Below are 22,685 nucleotides of genomic sequence, written 5' to 3'. Positions count from 1 at the left end.
GAAAGGAAACATTTGCTCCACTTTTTTTCAGCTTAAGACTCAAAGGGCCATTTGACATATTAAGTAGTGACAAAACATGCTCCCCCACAAATGGACACTTGACAGAACGGTAACTGGGGTTGGGGGAGGATTGGCAAATTTATGAACAGCCTTCACCAATTTGGTACCCTCCAGATGGTTTGGATGACAATTTGCATTAGCCAGAACCAGCAGAAATTATGGAAATTGTAATCCACCGTCAGTTAGAGGGCACCGGGTTGGGGAATGCTGGGGTGGAAGCTCATGATGCAATAACCTTTCTGGACCTAGCTAACTAATAGCTAAGCACCTCTGAGTTTGGTGAGTCCTGCAATGGGAGTCCTGCAATACTGCTTGGTGTTCCTTGATGGAAGGAAGATGGGACAGAACATTTGGGAGGTATTCTAGTAATGAGTTCCATCAGTGCAAGTATTTCCACTTGGTCAGTGGGACTGTCCCATCTCTACTCCCCTCACACATGCCCCCCATTCCCCAAATATGCCCCAGAAGAGTGGGGGAGCCCCTAGAACTGATTTAGGGGACTTGCAGAAGGAAGAGTGAAGAGAATGTTCTCGTGCACAGAAAGAGAGATATTTGTGCTGATGGAACCTTCCCCTGAGCGCTGCATTGAATTACGTCCTATATTTCTATACCACCCTTTAGCAAAAATTCAAAGGGCAATAAACAACAAATCACTATATATTCTATAAGTAGTTTCAGCAACAATATAAAACAAGCACAGCATGAACTGAAATAGCAACAGAAACAAAACTACAGGTGCACACTACAAAACTAACTGTGGACCGACTTCACCTCTTCGTTGGCAAAAGAGGTACTTGTTCACCTTCCTTCTAAAATAAAGGATAAAGGCAAGGCAAGGAGCAACTCAGCGAGGAGATTGTTTCAGTGCCTTGGAGATGCCCAAATGGTCTCCATATTGCTGATCAGGACCACCATGTGGGCTTCATTGGCTGATCTTAAATATTGGGCCGGTTGGTATGCAACAAGGTATTTTGGTCCCAGAGAGTTCAAAAATTTAAATGTCAGAATAAGCACCTTAAGCAGGAATGGGAAGACAATTGGTAACCAGTACAGCTGTTTTAAAATGGGAGTAATATGTGAGTTCCCTGCTGCTCCCATAAGACTTGGACCACTGTGTTTTGTACTGCTTTAAAAACGACTTCCATGTCGAGTGCATTATTACAGTATGGAAAACTATGGCCTGGCTAACCCTATCCAGGAAAGTTAGTGCATCAGCCAAAGCGAAGCATAGCTGCTGCTGCTGGCTGCTGAGTTGGGACTTTGGGGGGTACTACTGGAACCATATTCATCACGAAAGTGCACCTCTCCTCCTTTAAGGAAAGTGCGATTCTGTTCAGAACAGGCCATTTCAGTAACTGCTGAACCAGGAACCATCCTCCCTCAGCACATCTGCTTTATTTGGATTCAGTTTCAATTTGTTGGTTCCCCATCCAGTCCATTACTGCCTCAGACACTGATTCAAGATCTGGGCTTCCTTGAAGGCATGTAATCATTAATCCTCAGACTAATAAAGTGCATTGTGTAACTGATTTACAGCAGAAGGGTCTCAAGGTTGCTGGCTCATTTGAGATCAAGTGAAAAATATCCAAAATCCAGAGACAAAAATGTTCATTCAGGCATGTGGCTCTCATGTAGCCACCTTGGGAACAACACAGGGCTGTTGGGCTGGTGTGCAGTTACGTTCCGTGTTCTATAAATGCCTAATACACCCAACTGAATTTACAAGGAAGTTACAACAGCCCATCTTTTCTGCTCAAGTTTAGAAATGCGAGTGTTACTTTAAAATTCCCCCGTTCCTCCAAGACACAGAACACTTGGCGAAACATCCTAAGAGGGAGAAAAGTATACACACAGCTGCTCCAGAGCTAATCGTTTCTAAGTAACCTTAATACATTTTATAAGATTAGCCACCATGCACTCCTCTATCCTGCACACGTAATGCTGGACAGTGATGGCTTCTGTGAGCATGTGCCGCTTAGCAGGAGCAGGAGACGGCTATATCAGGCTCCTCCGGCTAAGGATAACCTCTGCTGAACTGGTAACTGGCAGAGTTTACAATGATGCGAGTAGAATTTTTTTTTTAAGCATTTCAGAGAAAGGGAAAAAATATTATTGTTAACTTTGCTTATGCTAAAGCTAACGCCGACCTCAGCTAAATAAATTTAGAGGTGATGTGGTATTTTTAAAATGCTATTTAAAAAGAAGAGCATTAGAGGTTAATTGATTAAGAGATAAGGCCAGAGAAATAGAACAATGTCACATGCTAACAGCTCCCCACTGAGAGATAAATGCCTGGATAAGTTTGTTTCCAGCAAGGCGACAGGTTAGGCGATGCAGAGATCTATTTTCAAGTCCAGACTCAAGGTTACCCTTCCAGTTTTGACCGTACTGTTATTTGTTGGTTTTAGAGTTTGCATTTTCAAGAATAAAAATAATTGTGTGTGGTAAGATGGGAGGGGAAAGGAGTGAAGAACATGGAGTAGGGAAAAGAGAATGATTTATTTTTGTGGAAAACTGCAGTCTTCCATCAGGGAAATTCAGATATACAGAAGTAGATATATAGAAGCTCAATGTTTTGTTGAAACAAGTCCTGTTTTAAGGACATGAGCCAAAATAATAATAATGAACTTCTATACATCTGAATTGCCAGCATGAAGGACTTTGGATAAAATTCTCATTTTCGTACCTTGTGGGGTTTTGTTTTGTTTTTGCTTCTTTTCCTAACCCCACCCCCTTCCCAGTGTGATAAGCAAGATGTACTTAAAACAATGGGTTAAGTCACCACTCAGGTGCACTTGGCCCATTGAACTGGGAACTAAGTCATGACTCATTTTTAACACTGCTTGTTAAACAACCCAGGTCCTTCAAGCATTCCTCATAAGGCTTGGTTTCCAGACCCTTTAATGATCTTGGGAAAGGAGTCTTCACTTCTCCTGAGAAGTAGTCCTGAATTGTGTGGAGGCTTTCTTCTGTGCTTTGCTGTGTAATACTAATTTACTAAAATGGTGACAAGATGATTGAACTCAGATGTTTGAATGCAGAAAGAGATGTTGCTGATCCAGGCTATTAATCTTAAAACACAAAAGCTAGTAACTCAAAACATTCGGCACACCTTAAAAAATAAATAAATCAACAGGTTTACACATCAATCGAATGTCAACACCTAAAGCATTTATTTTTATACTTTTTATACATATGATACATTTGAATTTTTACAAGTTGTCCACAGATATGAAAGTTATTACAGGTATTAATTCCCTGATACTGAAAGCTTGTTATATAAACATTTCTACAATGAACATAAATACATGCAAAAGGAAAAAAAGTCAGAGAAGAAAATGGGTTGTTGAAGGATGAGCAATCCTACAAAATCCAGGATAAATTTATACACTTTTCCTATGTCATATAGTCATAATTCCATCAACCCATTTGACTGCCATCTTGGACTAGAGTACCTGAGGGGAAAAGACCTTATTCTCTCAGTATTTACTTTACATAGAAACTTGTCAGTTAAATGGCAGCAGATCCTATTTTTCTGTTTTATGCACCCATAAAAGGGGAGCAGGGGAGACTGAGAATCTAAATGCATTGTTACTAAATGCCTCTTAAAGCAAGTTTGTTTTTTTAAAATCCCAAAGAAACAATATCAGAGCAGAACTAGTACATTAAGTGTAACATGCAGAGCAAATAGCTTTATTCACAACCTAATCAAAGGGAAAATGAAGACTGAATATTTTCTTGCTAGTTACATAACACTCAGCAAAGAAGGAGAGGCTCAGGAACTACTAGCAAACACGTGTAGGAAGACTGATCAGATGGACGCCTGTCCTGTCAAAAGTTATTCTCCCTAAGAAAAGGAAGCCGAACTGGTATAGCTTTGAATTTGTGTCCTATGTATTCATTGCAACTATTCTGAGCCTATAGAAGACTGCTGTAAACACTATTTGATGCGTTAGATCACTGAAAAAAACCAAACTTAGACTAATTGCTAGTATACTGGCTGTTTGTGGGATGCCATCTCTGAACTGAAGATGAAAGCCAGGAAAAATCCCAAGAGTTATCAGAACTAACTAAGATTACAGATTATAGCTATTTATTTTAAAAGGATGCTATTTGGAAGGGACAGAGAGAATGAAACCTCTAGAGAAAGTATAACGTTATTTTATATGGTTTTGAGGCCCCAATGTATATTTAGAAAATTCACTGCCTTCAGGCACCCATGTGCAAAATCTGTGCCGTTATTTCAATATACTTACAAAATATACTATAGACAAACTTCTTTACAGAACGCCAGCCAAGTACAAATAGATGTAGATGGCGGTGCAAATTAAAGGAAATTCATGTGGTGGGAGGGGGCCTGTCCTTGGTTCTCACTTTGCCTTCTATGTTTTTATCTTGGAACTTTAAAAAGGGGAAAGGATCCTGAACCTTGAAGGCTGGTAATCAACAAATGTAAATGAAATGAAATAAAATTCTTATTCTCTTCCTATTCAATCTGACATCAAATTAATTTTCGCATGACTTCTCTGATGGGTGATGTTACGCAATATCTCAAATCAACTAAGCAGAATGTCAACCTTCTAAACATAGGAGGTTATCAATCACAGCATGGACAACAGCGTTCGGTTCTTGCCCACTATGTCAATATCACAATCCACACAATAATTCTAAAGAGTGCAATAGTTCAAAAAAAGAAGATCTTTAAGTTAGTTTTCCTTATTAAAGTGTTCTCTTTTAAGAAGAAGAAAGACAAAGGCAAAATAGCCCTTCAAGGCTTCAGATTACAAAGTCATTTTAGATACAATGAGTGTTCTTCTGCACTCCTATAGATAAACCCATTGCTACATTTTTTTGCACCCCTATTTCATTCCATTACAAGTTTTAAGTACTAAAATGCAAAATGGCTCAGATTTACTACAAAAGGGTGAACACACCACTTCAACATTGTGCTAAGTTGCCATTTCAGCAGTTTTTCCTCCTCTTATTCAAAAAGTTTCATACTCCAAGGAGATGGCTACTTTTGTAATAGAAATGTTAAATTCAGTAGCCCAAGTTATAGAAATCAAAAGGTTGTGTACGAAAGAAGCAGTGCAAATAATACTATTGATCAAATCTGCTAAACAGAAAAGTTTACATGGTTATGGAAACCAGGAAATATACAAACATGGAAAAGTCAATAAAAGAACTAGACTCTTCTCTTTATTACTTCAATCCTTTGTTTCCTATTCCACCTTCCGGCTGACAAATTTTGCTGGATTATAAAAGGATGACCATGAAGTTCCAGTCTTCAGAAAGGAATTAGTTATAAATGTTGCCAGTCGATTCCTACTAACGTTTGATTTGCTTCTTGTGCGTGTCCTATTTCCTCCGTAATGCTGTGTTGCTGCCAGAGTTTTTGGATCTTTTTAAATCGCTCTCTGCACAGATGTAAAGGATTCCCTCGTCTAGGGTAGAAAAGTCCATGAAAAAGAAACTATAAGAACATGAAATAACCCAAGTTCCAAATGCTATCTTGCATGTAAACATAAATAAATAAAACCATTTGTTTGCAACGTTTATAAGCATGCCCTGGTCTCAGGGCTGAAACAATTAGGCAAACAATAAATCCAAGAAAAATAAACATATTTTTTTAAAAAAAATAATGAAAACCACCAGCAGCAGCACTGTATGGAAGCAGGTGACTAAAAGCTATCAGAGAAAAAGGCTCATAACAGCAAAGCTCGGTAAAGCTCACCTCCTCCCAATGGCCTGGACACATGCTGAAAGTTGATGTCACTAAGAGGCCAGAAATGCAAGTCACCAGCCAGGCATTCCTCATCATATCCACATCCATTAAGCATCACCTTGCTGACACCTTGGGGTATCGTCTATTCCCTCATATGCCCATGACCATCTGAAGTATTGCTCGACCTTACAAGGCTGATTGTAAAGATTACTTAGTTCAGGGGTCAGCAAAAGGTAGATCTCCGAGTGATCAGAAGGGCCCAGAAATATTTAAGTGTATGTCTTTTGCACTTGGCTCTGGCTGGTGGATCTTGGGGTTTCAAAAAACAAAACAAACCCCAAAGTAGATCCCACAAGCCAGAGGTCTGTCCGCACCTGAATTAGATAACGTACATGAAGCAGTTTGAATACTCGAGACATGGTATATAGAATGTTAAGTCTTCTTTATCCTAACTAGATGAGGCAGGCAGAGATTGATGCTTTTTTCCTAATTCCAATTAGCTGCTCATATGCAATTGGTACTTAATCCTTGGTGAAATCTATGCTTCCCCAGACTTTTGTTATTCCCCAAAATACACATGTAGCGGGCCAAACACCAAATAAGACTTGCCCAGTTTCCACGAGGCTGGCACCATAAGACAAAAGGTTCTGGTACATATAATAATAATAATAATAATAATAATAATAATAATAATAATGTAGAGCACGGGTAGATTGAAGCTTGCACCAGCCCCAGCCAGTATGGTCAATGGGCGTGGATCATGGGAACTGTAGTCCAACAACATCTGGAGGGCACCATGTTGGCTACCCTTGCTGTAGAGTTTAGCCAGCGTAGGGTTTCCATGATGCTCCCATGTGATATTAACAACATCTGCACATTAAGCAGTGCCCTCAAGCTTCAGTTTGAAGGGCATCCTGCAACAGGATTCACTGATTAACTTTTTGTTCAAAACTTGCAGTGACTTCACACTACCGGATTCAACTCTAGAAATTATATTTCCATATGCACCTGTTATCTAGAAGCCACGGCAACAGTGGCCATCCTTATTAATTAGTAACAATTTAAATGACCTCATGGAAGTCCATTTTTGTCAAATGGGTCTATTTCACAGAACTGCGATTAACTTTGAAACCTACGGGACCGCCTCTCCTGGTATGGCCCACAGAGGAACTTACGGTCTTCAAATAAAAACATCCTGAAGGTCCCAGGCCACAGAGAGGTTAGGCTGGCCTCAACTAGAGCCAGGGCCTTCTCGGCAGCGGCTCCAACCTGGTGGAATGCTCTGTCACAAGAGACAAGGGCCCTGCAGGACTTGACATCTTTCCGCAGGGCCTGCAAGACAGAGCTGTTCCACCAGGCCTTTGGTCAGGACGCAGCCTGACTCCCTCCTTTGGCAATCTTTACAAAACTTTAGTTTATGGTAGCCATCAATTTTGATTTTAATTAATTTTTATAATGTTTTTATAATGTTGCACTATTTTAGTGTTGTTAGCCGCCCCGAGCCCAGCTTCAGCTGGGGAGGGCGGGATATAAATAAAATTTATTATTATTATTATTAATATAACTCTATTGATGGTTTCATGCAGTTCACCATTACGATGCTTTTCCTTAGTTCTGGCAACATAGGTTGTTTGTTTTGTTTTTTGGAAACAAACAAAACAAATACAACACAGAGTACGGAAAGCTACCTGAGTCCCTGATCCGTTTCTCCATAGTCATCAAGGTAAGGAGGAGCATAGAAGCAGCCCTTTGTTTTTCCAGCTAAGAATAGCACTTGACACTCCCGTACTCTGAAAAGATCACACAAAAGAGGACGTCCTGGTTAATGTTAACTCCATATGTCTCTTAAATCAATAGTCCCACCAGCAATTAGAGGTTAAAGTTCATCACAAGCAGAAGAAATGAGGCATTTTCACAGAACCACAGCCTGTGCCTCCTCAATGAGCAGCTGCGTGAGATGAGTGCAGAGTGAATGCGCAGGTCAATTCTGTGTCCAGGGCAGCTGCCTACCAGCTCCAACTGGTACACCAGCTGGGACTATACCTGCCTGCGCACTGTCTCACCAGAGTGGTGCATGCTCTGGTTATCTCCCACTTGGACTACTGCAATGCGCTCTACGTGGGGCTACCTTTGAAGGTGACACAGAAACTGCAACTAATCCAGAATGCGGCAGCTAGACTGGTGACTGGGAGCGGCCGCCAAGACCACATAACAACTGCTAACAACACCTTGAAGATCCAGGGACCCAGGGAAATTAGACTGGCTTTGACTAGAGCCAGGGCCTTTCGGCTGTGGCCCCAGCCTGGTGGAACGCTTTCCCACAAGAGACCAGGGCCCTGCGGGATTGGACATCTTTCCGCAGGGCCTGCAAGACGGAGCTGTTCCGCCAGGCCTTTGGGCAGGATGCAGTTTGATTTACTTTCCTTTGTATAAAACAAGCCTGAAGGAGGTGTATGATCAGTGGAAACAGTTGGCCCTGGCAAGTATCAACCTCTCTCAATTCCAACCTGATAATTGCCACCTGCCCAGATTTTAACTTGTCTGAATTAATTTTAAGATGTATTTTAATTAACTGATGTCTGTTTTTATGCCTATTGTGTTGTTTTTATGATGTTATCCACTCTGAGCCCAGCCTCGGCCAGAGAGGGTGGGATACAAATAAATTATTACTACTACTACACCAGTCCTGAAAGACCTACATTGGCTCCCAGTACGTTTCCAAGCACAATTCGAAGTGTTGGTGCTGACCTTTAAAGCCCGAAATGGCCTCGGCCAAGTATACCTGAAGGAGCGTCTCCACCCCCATTGTTCTGCTGAGGTCCAGCGCCGAGGGCCTTCTCGTGGTTCCCTCACTGTGAGAAGCCAAGTTACAGGGAACCAAGCAGAGGGCCTTCTCGGTAGTGGCGCCCGCCCTGTGGAACGCCCTCCCATCAGATGTCAAGGAAATAAACAACTCTTTGACTTTTAGAAGACATCTGAAGGCAGCCCTGTTTAGGAAAGTTTTTTATGTTTGATATTTCATTGGTTTTATTATTATTAATTATAATACTCTGTTAGGAGCCCCCCAGAGTGGCTGGGGAAACCCAGGCAGATGGGCGGGATATATTTAATATATTACCTTATTATTATTAAAAACAAATCCTACAACTTAAGTCTTCTCTTGCTGTGGGAGAGGTGTGACTGTCCATTAGAGCTATTCAAGCGCAACCACCCTCTTACCTGAGAAAAATTCCTACTCCAGAGCCACAGATAAACGTATGTGCAGTACAGGCTCCTACGTCTTCTCCTTCCAACTCTGTTTGACAACAGTAGCTCTGAGAACACAACATGGTCCCACATACAAGGCACAACGTTGGTGCTCTACTTTTATCACCACCTGACTTCGGACACCTTTGTAAGAAACAAAAAGATGTGACATTTATATTTAATATCACGTTACCTTATCTACTAGGGTAAGTTTCACTGTGACTATTATAATATCCTCCATTTAGTTCATGTCTTGGATCCAAAGAAGGGTGAGTGGAACTTCACTCAGGCAATGAGATTTTCTAACTCCCTTCTCCTAGCTGCTTCCTGCTGTCATCACTTTCCCCTCCCTCCCAAAAGCTGATCCTTGAGTATGGAAGAGCCTGTGAAACAGGACAGGATGCAGCAGGGAGGGAGAATGGGAAAAGACTGGAGTTGGGGCACAGGGAGATGCCTTTTGTGAGCCGAAATGCCTTTTTGCTCATGGAGAGGGGAGGAGCTAAGCAACAATGCACCTCACATAAACAAGAGCAGAAGATAAAGCACTATTTGATACCTCTTTCACACTAAATCGAGAAATCCCCTTTTGCCCATGGAGAGCACATTTGGGCTCAAGCCTATATTTTGAAAGTTTAAAAAACTTGTAGAATGTGTTTAGTATTTTTAAGGATACAGAAAGTGAGGAGCTGAACAAAGCATTCATGAAAGTTTTAATAAACTTTTTCAAAACTTTAAGACCCCCTTCAACTGAAGATGCCATGGACTGCAAAGGTTATATACCCTGTCGCTGAGCTGCAGCCTGGTTTCAGAATTATTTCAATAAAAATCAAGGTGGTCATAAGGAATTGCATAAGACTTACGAAAAGTTAGAAGCTTGATTGATGAGGCTACTGTAATCATCGGGAAGGTCTATTAATTTGTTAGATTCTCGCGGGTAGCTAAAATGAAACGAACCAATAATACACATTAATACATTTCAAACTTGGCTTCGGTATGTAAACAGTTTGATCTATTACTGTACATTTGGATTCACTGTTAAGCTATAATGTAGTATTGACTTTTTTATTACTGAAAGACCTTTAACTGCAGGCTTAGTGAGATCAGCTTGGGTGACCCTTGCCTTTTTGTGGGAGGGGGCAGTTCCTGCTGCTCTGAAGGAGGCAGTGATGCAGCCACGCCTGATGACTACTTTCCCTAGACCCAAGGGTATGTGACAACTACTGCCCAGTCACAAATATCTCCTTCCTGGGCAAGGGGCTTGAGAAGGTGGTGGCTACCCACATTCAAACATGCTTGGCAGAAATGAATGACCTGGCCTTATTTCAATCGGGCTTCAATTTCAACCTGTCATTACCTGCATCAGGACAGGCAACAAAAACACTGGAAAGATGTAAATGAGATAGCAAACAGAGGCATGCAAGCTGAGGAGAGGTAAGCAGTAAAAAAGAGCAATAGGAAGGTATGGTAACTCTTAGGAAGAGGGAAGCCGCAATGGGATGCATACTTGTCTGCTCATTCAACCATGTTCCCACATTGGTAGGCTTCTTTCAAGGACAGCATCGCTGTATGCAATCCCCTTACTCTATCACTAGAAACTCCATCATGGATTTATACACTCCTTTTTAAGAAAACAGCTAATTAGGCTAACTGGACCTACAATGTAAGAAGCAGGGTAGGGGGAGGATGGGGTACCCACACAGCCTATGAACAAACTCCAACTAAAGGCCAAAAGGGATGTGGCGGAGCCACCGCTTGCAAGTCTGCCCCATTCACAGATAAAACAGGGGTGAGCAGCGTGTCTTACACACCCCTGAATCTTTCCCTCCTGCTGGTTTTCTCTTACTTACCTTATGGCTTGTCTCTGACCTTGCAGGTATCTTTTTACTTCATCATTATTACACCAGCTGTTAATGGAAAGGGGGGGGGGAAGGTTAGGGTTCATTCTTGTAGGAGCCAACTGAGAAGTACATATTCCAGATCCTGCATCCAGAATTTCCATTTGCGAAAGAGCATCTCTGGATCAAACCCGTTGTAATTTAAATACTCTTAATGCTGTGAAATTTCTCAAAAACAGCTTTCAGCATTCCAACAGCAGAATCAGATTTCACATATTTTTGGGGGGTGGGGAGGAGATCTACTGTGGTATAGGCTGTCTATTGCAATCCCATCACAAAATCTTGCAACAGCTGTATGCCACCATTAGAATGATAGCTATCTCCACTCCAGGATCTTGCATTTGGGAACTATACTTCAATGCAATCAGGTAGTACCAATCCTTATAGCTGTGTGATGCAAAATACTCACATTTGCCTGTAACAGCACAGGACAATGCAAATGTGTACTGCACTATTTTAAATAAGCATGTTGTCTGCTGGCACAGTGATTTATAATGTTTAATGATCAGACTGTCTCCAAATGCACACACTGCTAGTTCTGTCATCTGATATAAACGGTCTACAAAAAAAAGGTGTTTTTCCACTGTATATTTATTTAAATTGAAATAATAAATATCATTCCTACCTTTCAACTAGCGTATCTGTAATTTTGCTGTTTTCTTGAAAAAGGCAAACGAGGTTGTTTGGCAAAGAGAGATAGCTACATAAATGTTCAAACTGGTTTGCCCCACTGACTGCAATGGGAGAGAGAAAAAAGAAAGATATATTATGATGATGGTTAGATGAATCAATCATCTGTAAGGAACTCCCCAAACACACATGTACACATGTGTATAATTTCCAGAGAAGTAGCCATTTTGCAGTCTTTAAGGTTCCACAAAAAAAGTTATGTTTTGTGCTGCAATAGACTAACATTTAAGAGGGAATAAGCTTTCATGGACTACAGTTTGCTTCGCTAGATGCTTTTATTTATTTCATAAAATTTATATACTGCTGGAGGGGGGGACCTCAAAGAGATGCATTAAATGACATCCTGAGTTACAGGTATATACATTGTTGTGATTCAGCGGTTTCATATTGCAGTTTCCTTTTGACGTTCCCCTTTTCCAGCATGATCACCTTAAGGTTGGTTACAGACTATTCTGTGATGTTGAAAATTCCCTCCAATGGTTTGCGTAAAGTCTCTGTGCAGAAGCTGACCTGTCTGTCCTATGTAGAATGTGCAAGGGGATTGTTGGTAGAGGATATGTATCACACTGTAAGGTGTGCAGGTAAAAGAACCCATATTTCCAATGAGATGAACTGAATTAGCGAAATATAGTAACAACCAAGGGAAAACTAATAGGCCCACATGCAAAGCCCAACTGAAGTCCCCTTGAAATTAATGGGACATAAAATTAGTCATGACAAGCTATTTATTTTAATGGCACTTAAGCACAATTAATGTTCTCTGGATTTGGGCCACTTTAGTTTATATTTAGCTCTTTACACCTGGTATGGTAATTCTGCAAGGTTATTGTTTTTCATTTTTGTTCCTTATTTAATGCATATTTTGTTCACAAATGCAAGCTATCTAAAATTTAATTATCCACTACTGCACTGTCTATAAAATCACATTACACCTCACTTCCATTTTCAAGACAAATTAGTTATAATACTGAATATAAAAAGCTGCAATTCATTCTTTAGTGTTTAAAATTACACTTCACCAGCCATTCACATTATTGCTTCAAAGTGGCTAACTGATTTTATACCTTGCAGTTCTGGTGGTACTGGAACACCATTTAAATAGTGGAAGAACATAGCAGAGCACCTCAGAAAAGGCATGATCCCAGCTTTTATACTTCTCCATAGATGCCATCCAGAGGACATTTCTTTGAAGGCACTAAGAATAAAAACAGATATAGAATTTTGGTAAAATCAATCTTAAAAGTTACACAAAATGCCACAAACATTTAATTGATTTTGCATTTCATCAATTAAGTGCCCAGGCAGTGAAATAATGGGTGTGATCCAACTGGTGCCCTTGTGTTCACAGAACGACTATTTATCCAGCGGATGGGATAGCAGGGCCCTGTTCTGGAATGTCTCCAAATTCTGTAGAGCTGTTTTAGGGGTGCTGTGGAGTCGAGGTGATACAGGAAAATCAGCAATATAATAATAATATTCCTTTATTTTCCATTAGTGAAAGCTTTCACTGGCTGAAAAGAGTGCAAGGGCACCAATTGGAGTCCACCCCAAATCTTCTGACTTCATTGTTTTTTAAAGTAGATTCGAAGTCAAAACACTATTCAGTCCCAGGGCTAACCCCACATCTTTAACAACCCCACAGTAACTAAGGCCCCATCTACATTATACATGTAAAGCAGTATCTTGTCACTGAGCTAGCCCTGAGCTCATTCGGTAGAACATGAGACTCTTCATCTCGGGGTCATGGGTTTGTGCCCCACATTGGGTTCTTTCAAGCCCTAAACCAGAACACCTGAAAGACCAGAACACCTGAAAGACTGCCTGCTCATCAGAGCTTATCTGAAATAGTCAGCAGAGAGTTTTCTCCATGTGGCTCCACCTCTGAAGAGTAAGAAATGAGCTTCCACATACAGTGGTACCTCGGGTTACATACACTTCAGGTTACAGACTCCGCTAACCCAGAAATAGTGCTTCAGGTTAAGAACTTTGCTTCAGGATGAAAACACAAATCATGCTCTGGCGGTGCGGCAGCAGCGGGAGGCCCCATTAGCTAAAGTGGTGCTTTAGGTTAAGAACACTTTCAGGTTAAGTACAGACCTCCAGAACGAATTAAGTACTTAACCCGAGGTACCACTGTATATTAAGCTTGGAGAAGGCAAGTGAAGTAGAACAATGTATGGAAAGGCTGCACCAAAAATTATGATTTTACCTTCCTGCATACCGGCCAAGACATTTATGCAAAGCAAGAACTGCTTCTTCTTCACCAGTAGGATTTTCTTGGTCCATGCCATTTTCTTCTGAAAAGTGAACAAAGTAAGTCTAAACCTAATTGTAGTGACCACAGTTGTGGATGCTTGTGCAATTTGAAAACTTGCTAAATCTATATACCAAGAACATAGCAGCATTAACAAAAAGTTGCACTGGAGCAATGCTTTTCGTTTCATAAAGCATAACTGCAGCTATCACAATATACACCTGCATCACGGTTAACCATTATTTTGCCCAGGAAGCCATAATTATTTCTCTTCCCTTCTCTAGTTTCCCTTCATGCACAAATCAGCATAACTTTAAACAGAACACATTACCTGTGGATGAGGTAAGCATTATTTGTACAATATGTGCCATAGTAACAAGGTGGAAGATATGAATATCTCCAGTACCAAGACTAACTCCTGAAAAATCCTGACTGTGTACAGCAGGGAAAGAGAGCACCAAGCACACCTGTAGACAAGGGGAAAATCTGTAAGAGACAGAACGATTGAATTCTCTCATCCACTCCCCATTTACGTCTGCTTAGCCAAATCCCGCAATGCCATCTTTTCAGCATCCTTACATAAAGCAACAAACAGGGCTGACCTTGAATGTTAACTACTGAGCCACTACTTCAGTAAACCAAAGGAAAAGTCACTCATACATCAAGTATTTACTTCCTGTTGCGGGACTCTGACCTGCAACCTTTCTCTTCTGCTATATTTCATAAAAATATTTTGCTAGACATTATTTCCAGTGCGCCGGACTTTCTTTCCAAAAGTTAAGCTAATGATATATGGCATATGGGATTGCAGCACTGTCAGAATTTATAAAGGTACTTACCAATAAATGAAACATGTCAATATCAAGAATGCAAGCAAGATTCCCACTTTTTTCATTAGGCACCAGCGCTGGATATTTAAAATACAAAATGGTTACTGATGTCAGAATTTTATTATTCTACATTTAATTTCTGAAACTGTAGACTGTTTTCTAACCTATTTAATGGCACCTGAGCTTCAGAGTAGCATTGCTGAGTCTGAAGTAGATTTAGTGGGTGATAATACACCTAAGTCACACTCAGAAATCAATGGCTATTACTCGAGTCCCCAGTATTACCTTCGGTGGATGAAACTTTCAAAATATGGACCACAGTTACCATGAAGAAACACTCAGCTATGGACAATAATGCTTTGTCTCAGGAAGACACAGCACATCCACTTGGAAGACTATCAGCCAGGTGGGTTAGACACTGTCCTTGGCTAGGTGGACTAATGGTCTGATGCAATTTAAATCAGCAACATGCTGATTGAGGGGAAGCCTAACTTGTCAGTTTGCATTTCTTAGTGCAGAAAGTATTGATCTGATGTGTAGAGATCTTTCCTATTCTAATTAATTCAAGAGGGTTCTGGAAGCTTCTCTGTGTGAAAGAAACAAACAGAAGGTTCATGACGTTTGGGTTATTCCTTCAGAGAAACTGAGTACAGACGGCTTAAACTGGTTTTGTTATCTCTTCTGTCAAGGGTCATGCTGAGAAGTGTGATAATGTAAGCAGAATTCACTTTTATAAAGTAAGGCCAGAAGGAGCCTGGGCTTCCCTTTCTCTTTCTCTCTTCCTTCTGGTGTGGTGTTCTGTATATAGTGTTAAGCTTTACACTTATTATAAGTTATTGTAAGTTTAAGTTAAGTCTGCTGCAACTGGATTTCTTATGGACAGTGCCAATCCTGAACATATTGGATTTGTGACCATTAAGCTCATTTGCCTTCAGTAGCAGTAAAGCTCTGCTGGATGAAATATAATTGCCTCTGGTCTACTTTTTGGGACTCTTGCAACGAGTTTAAGTTTTTACTCTGCTAACTATACACTGGAATCTACTCTGGATCAATATTGAGTAAAATTTCATAACTATGGATCCAAAATGTTATTTAAGAACGCACAAGCTTTTCTTCAAGTTTGGTTGCTCTGTCATAATTCTGAAATTGAGAAGAATTATCGTGAACTTGAACTTACATGATAAAAGCCTGCCAAAGTGACCCTGTACTGCCGAGAGCGAAGAAACTGCCCAGTGTGCAGCTGCAAATCTAGTCAACGAAGTAAGGCAGTCATCCTGGAAGAGGACATAACCACAGTTGCAAGCAAGTACGGCAAACAAAGGAGCAGACAAAAGCAAACCTCATTCCTTCACGCTGTTTAATGAAAATTAAGCCCTTTGGAAAATTCCTTGCTTTGCTGAAATTGTGGAGGTGACACATATTAATAATCTATAATAGGTGATTATTTTGTAATAGATGGCTATTTTTCTAAAACTACAGGGGACCCAAAATAAGTTAAAGTTATCACTTCACTATCTCTACTTATCCCTCAGTGCTTTAGCCTTAGCTGGTCGGCACATCGTACCTGTCTGCAAGATAAGTGTCCAAATAATGGTTTCTCTTCATCTGCTAAAATCCGTTCTGTGGAGGGCAAAAATAATAAGTTAAGTGAGAGTAGCAGAACACCTAAATGGATCTTGCTCCCCTGAGCTCCGACATTTTAACGAATGGTAAATTTGTTACCTATTGTTTGTATTGTATATGCACAACTGCCCCAGCACATTATAGGTACACGTAGATCGTCTTCATTGGGGTGAACCTTCAGGCCCACTTTGTATGTTGCAGTGCCAAATGTTTTCAGCATTTCCTTAATGCTTTCAGAATACGGATTCCTTAAATATGTGAAGAACACATACTATTAACTACAGGTTTAAAGCATGATTTTGAGAAGCTACACGTTGGCTGGAATACATTCCTAGTCTAAAAGACCAAGCATGCCCTAGACACAGAGTCTGTCCCAGCTAATGTGCTCTTTACATTATCTGTCATCCTTGTTTATTTGGATCTCATAGTTTAGGAAGGTTTTAAACCGCATTTTTCAGAACACCTTTTGCTCACTGTATTCACTTCTGTGAATAAATACTGCAAAAGTCCATTGATTTGGTGATACTGTTGTGCCGAAAGGGATGAGGACAATTAATTTATAATCTGGAGTAATCTTGGCTATGCTCTTTTTGCTAATTTTTGTTGTTGTTGTTAGCTTTATGTAAGGTAAAACTAAACATCCTTAATGATAACTTATCCTCAGTTGTTGGACCTAGGTTTCCAACCAACTGAAAACCTTTGCAAAGTATTCCAGAGTGCTTTTATCACTCTCCACTGCACACTATTTTTTGCCTGAACTTAAATCAATATTTAGATTTATTGCAAATCTAAGTATCAGGATTTTGAACTGAGTCTCCTTCTGCATACACACAACATTGGGTGATATCCCATGTCAGTCATACACAGAATATACCCACTGAAAATAAAATAATCTACTCTGAGTATGACTAACACTGGATATCACCCAGTGTCTGGATGTTTTGCTTTTTTTCCAACCACAGTTGCTCATCCTAAAATAAAAGACAAGTCAAGAAACTCACATCATATCCATTTGGCTTCTGTAAATGTTATGAACACCACATGCATTTTATAATTAAAAATGCCAAAATGTGTATATTTTGTCTTGTAGCTTATAAAAGAGTTCTTACATGCCCCTGGCCTGCTAGTGCTGAACAAACTGTATTTAAATTGGTAGCAGGACAATTTGAAGTTCATTATTAATAAACAGATACATACTTTGGTTGGAACTCTGGTCTAAACCCTTCAGGTAGTTGCAGTTCATCCATTTTTTCTGAGCTACTACAAGAGGGTTTATCTGAAAGGTAAGCAAATGATACATTACTTTACTGGCATGTTAATACTATTGTTCATGATGTCTGCACTCTACAAACTGTAGAAAAAAGCACTCTTGCCAACAGAGAGACCATCAGAACAGTCTCATTGCCAATTAGATACCCAAAAGGAAAAATCCCTTGAACCTGAACAGCAAACACACTATTTTTCACCACCTTTTCCTGAGAAGTGTGATAATGTAAGAAGAATTCACTTACTAGCACTTTCCTGATCTCGAAGCATACACAATGCTTTGATTTGCTGAGATATTGTTCTTATCCACTGAGCAAGATTTTGTTGACTTGAAAAATCTAACCTGTCAAGAACAAACATATACATATGTGTTTTCAAGTCATATTTTTACATAAACGATACAACAATCCCCCAGGTCCAACATCTTGGTTGACCACAAACTTGACATGAGCACAACAGTGTGACGCGGCAGCTAAAAAAGCCAATGCAATTCTGGGCTGCATCAATAGGAGTATAGCATCTAGATCAAGGGAAGTAATAGTGCCACTGTATTCTGCTCTGGTCAGACCTCACCTGGAGTACTGTGTCCAGTTCTGGGCACCACAGTTCAAGAAGGACACTGACAAACTGGAATGTGTCCAGAGGAGGGCAACCAAAATGGTCAAAGGCCTGGAAACAATGCCTTATGAGGAACGGCTAAGGGAGCTGGGCATGTTTAGCCTGGAGAAGAGGAGGTTAAGGGGTGATATGATAGCCATGTTCAAATATATAAAAGGATGTCGCATAGAGGAGGGAGAAAGGTTGTTTTCTGCTGCTCCAGAGAAGCGGACACGGAGCAATGGATCCAAACTACAAGAAAGAAGATTCCACCTAAACATTAGGAAGAACTTCCTGACAGTAAGAGCTGTTCGACAGTGGAATTTGCTGCCAAGGAGTGTGGTGGAGTCTCCTTCTTTGGAGGTCTTTAAGCAGAGGCTTGACAACCATATGTCAGGAGTGCTCTGATGGTGTTTCCTGCTTGGCAGGGGTTTGGACTCGATGGCCCTTGTGGTCTCTTCCAACTCTATGATTCTATGATTCTATTCTATCAGGAATGCAGGCCTTGTGCAGCACGGGTGATTTCTTCACCAATTCAAGAACTCTTGGACAAGAAGAGAGGGGCAATGCACTTCCATCCCATTCCCTACCAAAGTCAGTTTCCTGAATTGTTTTTCTATCATGCTCTTACATAACTCTGCTAGAGGGTGAACAAGAGACACAATGCTAAGACCCAGCAATGCAACCAGTGGTAGGAAACCAAGCATTATGAGAAACAGCTGATGGAATTGGGTATGTTTTTAGCCTCGAGAAGAGGAGACTGAGCAAGCTTGTTTTCTCCTGCTCTGGAGGGTAGGACCCGAATCAATGGAGTATTCAAGTTACAAGAAAGGAGATTCTGACTAAACATCAGGAAGAACTTGCCGATGCAACAGACTCTCTCAGGAGGTTGTGGACTTTCCTTCCTTGGAGGTTTTTAAGCACAGGTTGGCTGGCCATCAGCCACGGGTGGTTTAGCTGACATGCCTGCATTGGAGAGGGTTGGACTAGAAGACCCTTCGGGTCCCTTCCAACTATGATTCTGTGAAACGACCAAAGATACTCCAGGCTTTCATATACTTGTATAAATTAATACTAGCATTTATAAATATCTTGGGTTGGATCTATAGTTGCACGAAGAAGAAGTCTGCTAAAGGGATGCTTCCATGGGCAGAAGAGAGAGAGAGAGAGGTTGATTTTTGCCAATCCCCCCTTTGCCCTGAAGACCCCCATGCTTCCTGCAGATGGGTCCCATACTATGGAACAAGATGGAAGGTGGTGCAGGAAAGGGAATAGCAAAAATAAAATAAAATGCTCCTCTCCTTTCTCCAGTGAGTGTATCTGCTAGATCCAAGTCACAGCAGGTCTGAATCTAATACATTTTTTTTTTCTCTGAACCACCACTACTAGATGTTAAACATGTTGTATCTCAGACTCGGAGGCAGCAAACACAATGGATTACTGTGGTGTTTGCCCTCCTAGGTGTGTGACATCATACTGGGTTCATAAGGAAAGGGTTAACTAATTGTAAAATGACTAACCAATGAGAACCCAAGGGGCAGAGTTAACTGTGTATAAGGTTTAAGCACAGAGGGTTTTTTTGGAGAGAGAGTTAGAGTTAGGGTGGTTGAGAAGACAGTCTGGAGTTAGAAGAGACAGAGAAGATAAGTCTGTGGCTTGGGCTAGTCTGGTATGAGAGAGTGAGAGAATTTGTTAAGAGGAGTCAGTCAAACAGTTGAGATAACCAGGCAGAAGGTATTAAGAAGGTATAGGCCGGTAAAAAAACTAAAGTTAAGATACTGACAGGAATATTATCTGAGAAACCATAAACTTGTTAATGTTTGTAAAATAAACTTGTTTTTTGGTTCACTTTTAAGAACTGTCTGGACTCAGTGTTTTACCAGAGAGTAACGGGTTGGTGGCAGCGGAGAAGCAAGCACAGTGGTGGCACAGGGATCAATAGACCGTTAAACATCCGGGGACCCTATGTGATCGCCACAATTACTATCAGAAATCAAATGGATTATGTTAAGAGCTGTTTCCTCAGGAGAATTAGTCTCAGTTTCTCCAAAAGTATTTGTCATTTCCTGTGGCCATCATGCAGAAGCCAGCATTCAACATAAGAAGAAAAACAACAACTATGTCATGAGGATTAGAGGGCGAGTGTGACGGATTCTACTCTGGCACAGCAAATCTTTTAATGCAGCTCTCTGACCTATTAAGCATATGATTACTGATGTTTACCTATCAGCGCTAAGATTTTGCCACGTGCGACTTTGCTTTGCCAATCTTTTGCAGCTTTTGCTAGGGCAAACCAAAACAAGCTGAAAGCATGCACAACTTTTACAACAGAGCACCAGTCATACGTTAGGACTACGTATGTTAAGAGATATCTCAGTAATCTGTGACAACATAAAGCATTAATGTTGCCCTTAATGGACAACATTTTTTAAACATTAAGATAAAATGCTTTTAAAATAAAATAGGCTTCTAAATATATATGGTTGTATCCTAAAAATGTGAAAAGGGAGTTGTGCTAATGCAATGGGACTTCTCCTCCCTCTCCTCCCTGCTGCAGTCCCTGTGTGTTGCCAGGATCTGCTTCACAGTCTTCCCCAACCCTCTGGGGCAGGTTTTGAGAGTGCATGGAGTGGGGAATCCTGGGGAGAGGAAAGGAAGGGGAAGTCCAGTTGTTGGAGCAGAAGTATTCTGCTGGCAACACTGATACAACTTCATGGCTTAATAGTTCTGACAATTGCAGCAGCACTTCATCATAAAACTCTTGAACCCGAATGTGTCAGCAGGCTTCAATCTACCCATCTAGTCGGCAATCAATACAGTCTGTTTTCTCCCACTACACGTTAAAATGTAACACAGCCCAGAAGGTAATACGTTAAAAATACAAGGCTACTATAACACAGACAAAAACAATAAACTCTCCAGAGTTGCATCCAATTTGTGCCCTTGCACCAGATCTTTTGAACAAACAAGCGGCATCCACTAACAGAGGTGATTTTTCCCTCTATTACGCCCCCCCCCTTTCCTGCAGCTCTTGGGACCAATCCTCAAAATCAGTTCTGGGTGGTCCCCCCCATCCTTCAGGAAAGAAGTACTAGGTTTTTTTAATCAAACCAACAGAGTAGCTAAGAAAGGGTAACTGACCTGTTAAACAAACTCCTTGGAGGAGGAAGTAGAGGGATGACCGTGTTGCTTAAACATTCACAAAGGGGACAAAGGAATTCACCATTTTCTACATCGTAACTTGTGTGCACACGTAATCTTTGTTGTCGCCTTTGCTCTTTTGCTTGTACAGCGTCAAAATACCTTTGGGGAGAAGCATAAGTTAAAGCTTTGCAAAATGAATTCCACAAGATACCACTGAACGCTACTTTGCTGCCTTCATCAACACAAAAGACATCTTCTCCAGAGTGTCAAGTCCTTGTTAGAAGGTTTGCAGTACTGGCCAGCCAAATGCAGCACACAGAACCTCTCAATTATGGGACACTTCAATACAAGAATAGTATCACCAGCAGGAAGCATGTCTCAAAATGGGAATTCACTGCGATGAAACCTTTCCATTTGGGCACACCTTTAGAAATAAGCTCAATGAGCAAGGTCAAAAACAGCTGGACATACATAACCTAACATTAGTATATGCTTGGGGAATGCATGCATACTTGGGAAGAATGATGATAAAACACACGAGTTTCCTTTCACCAAGGTTAGAGGAATAAAGGAAATAGTGAGACATGGAGTGCAAATGTTCTTTACCTAATTTAATTTTTCTTATGCAAGACTGCAGCAACTCAATTTATTTCAGGCTAATGAACAGTGAAGTTGCAGCATTTTTTTTAAAGATGTAGTGTTCTCTCAGCCATACTTTACATTTGTCTTCAAAATGTTAAAATATATAGAGACAAAATGGAGTTTACTACAGAAACTTTTTTGTACGAAGAAAATTTAAGCATTCTTCTGGTGTAGGGGTGGTTATAGGTAAAATGCTTTTATTTGCTCTCGGATTGGTCAGTCAGTTTCCTTTTCTTCCCTTCATCCAAGTCTTGCTCCTAAGCTTTGTTCCTGTTAGAGATTTGTTACAAAATAAAACCACTGTCTCAAAAATTCTTCTCTGCCCCATTAACAGGTAGGCAGTCTGCTGCCCAAAGTGACCCTAATCTTCACCTGACCTTCTGATCAGTCTGCAGATATGCACTATACGTAGAGCCAAAACGTTATGAGGCCTGTAACATGCAGCCATGGACTCGAAGATGATCAAAAGGGGGATCAACTTCTCAGGCAGGGACATCATGAATTACTTCTAGTGGCTGTACATGAATACTTAGTCCAAGTGCATCAGACCACAGAGGAAAACTGCGCTAAATTGACATCTCTTAAAGGTTTAAAATGAAAGTTACCTTTGCCAGCAGTGGGCATGCATAATGTGTCCACAGCTACCAGTGTATGTTCCACAGGACAGGTCCGGGTGCATGAACAATGGATCATATTTTTCTGCATGTAAAGAC

General features: G+C 40.7%; 1 protein-coding gene across 3 annotated transcripts in view; it reads right to left on the bottom strand.

The window, feature by feature from the left end:
* Positions 1–3,209: 3,209 nt before the first annotated feature.
* UBR2 (ubiquitin protein ligase E3 component n-recognin 2) overlaps positions 3,210–22,685 on the bottom strand; it is a 57,169-nt gene continuing 37,693 nt past the window's right edge. For all 3 annotated transcript variants that reach the window (XR_014545797.1, XM_083604763.1, XM_083604762.1), the window contains exons 31-47: positions 22,578–22,671; positions 21,328–21,489; positions 17,835–17,932; positions 17,521–17,599; positions 16,423–16,571; positions 16,265–16,320; positions 15,878–15,974; positions 14,710–14,777; positions 14,202–14,337; positions 13,826–13,913; positions 12,681–12,811; positions 11,552–11,660; positions 10,879–10,935; positions 9,892–9,969; positions 9,005–9,175; positions 7,474–7,575; positions 3,210–5,504 (exon numbers count right to left, since the gene is read on the bottom strand). Coding sequence is in view for 2 of the 3 variants with exons in the window: in XM_083604763.1 (XP_083460889.1) it covers positions 5,363–5,504; positions 7,474–7,575; positions 9,005–9,175; positions 9,892–9,969; positions 10,879–10,935; positions 11,552–11,660; positions 12,681–12,811; positions 13,826–13,913; positions 14,202–14,337; positions 14,710–14,777; positions 15,878–15,974; positions 16,265–16,320; positions 16,423–16,571; positions 17,521–17,599; positions 17,835–17,932; positions 21,328–21,489; positions 22,578–22,671 (1,817 nt within the window). In the remaining variant the exon portion in view is untranslated. The remainder of the gene's footprint in view (positions 5,505–7,473; positions 7,576–9,004; positions 9,176–9,891; positions 9,970–10,878; positions 10,936–11,551; positions 11,661–12,680; positions 12,812–13,825; positions 13,914–14,201; positions 14,338–14,709; positions 14,778–15,877; positions 15,975–16,264; positions 16,321–16,422; positions 16,572–17,520; positions 17,600–17,834; positions 17,933–21,327; positions 21,490–22,577; positions 22,672–22,685) is intronic.

This window comes from Podarcis filfolensis (genome assembly GCF_964270895.1).
Source record: "Podarcis filfolensis genome assembly, chromosome: 3".
NCBI classification, from domain to species: Eukaryota; Metazoa; Chordata; class Lepidosauria; order Squamata; family Lacertidae; genus Podarcis; species Podarcis filfolensis.
The sequence above is the reverse complement of the archived record's forward strand: the minus strand, read 5'-3'. Positions and strand labels throughout refer to the sequence as shown.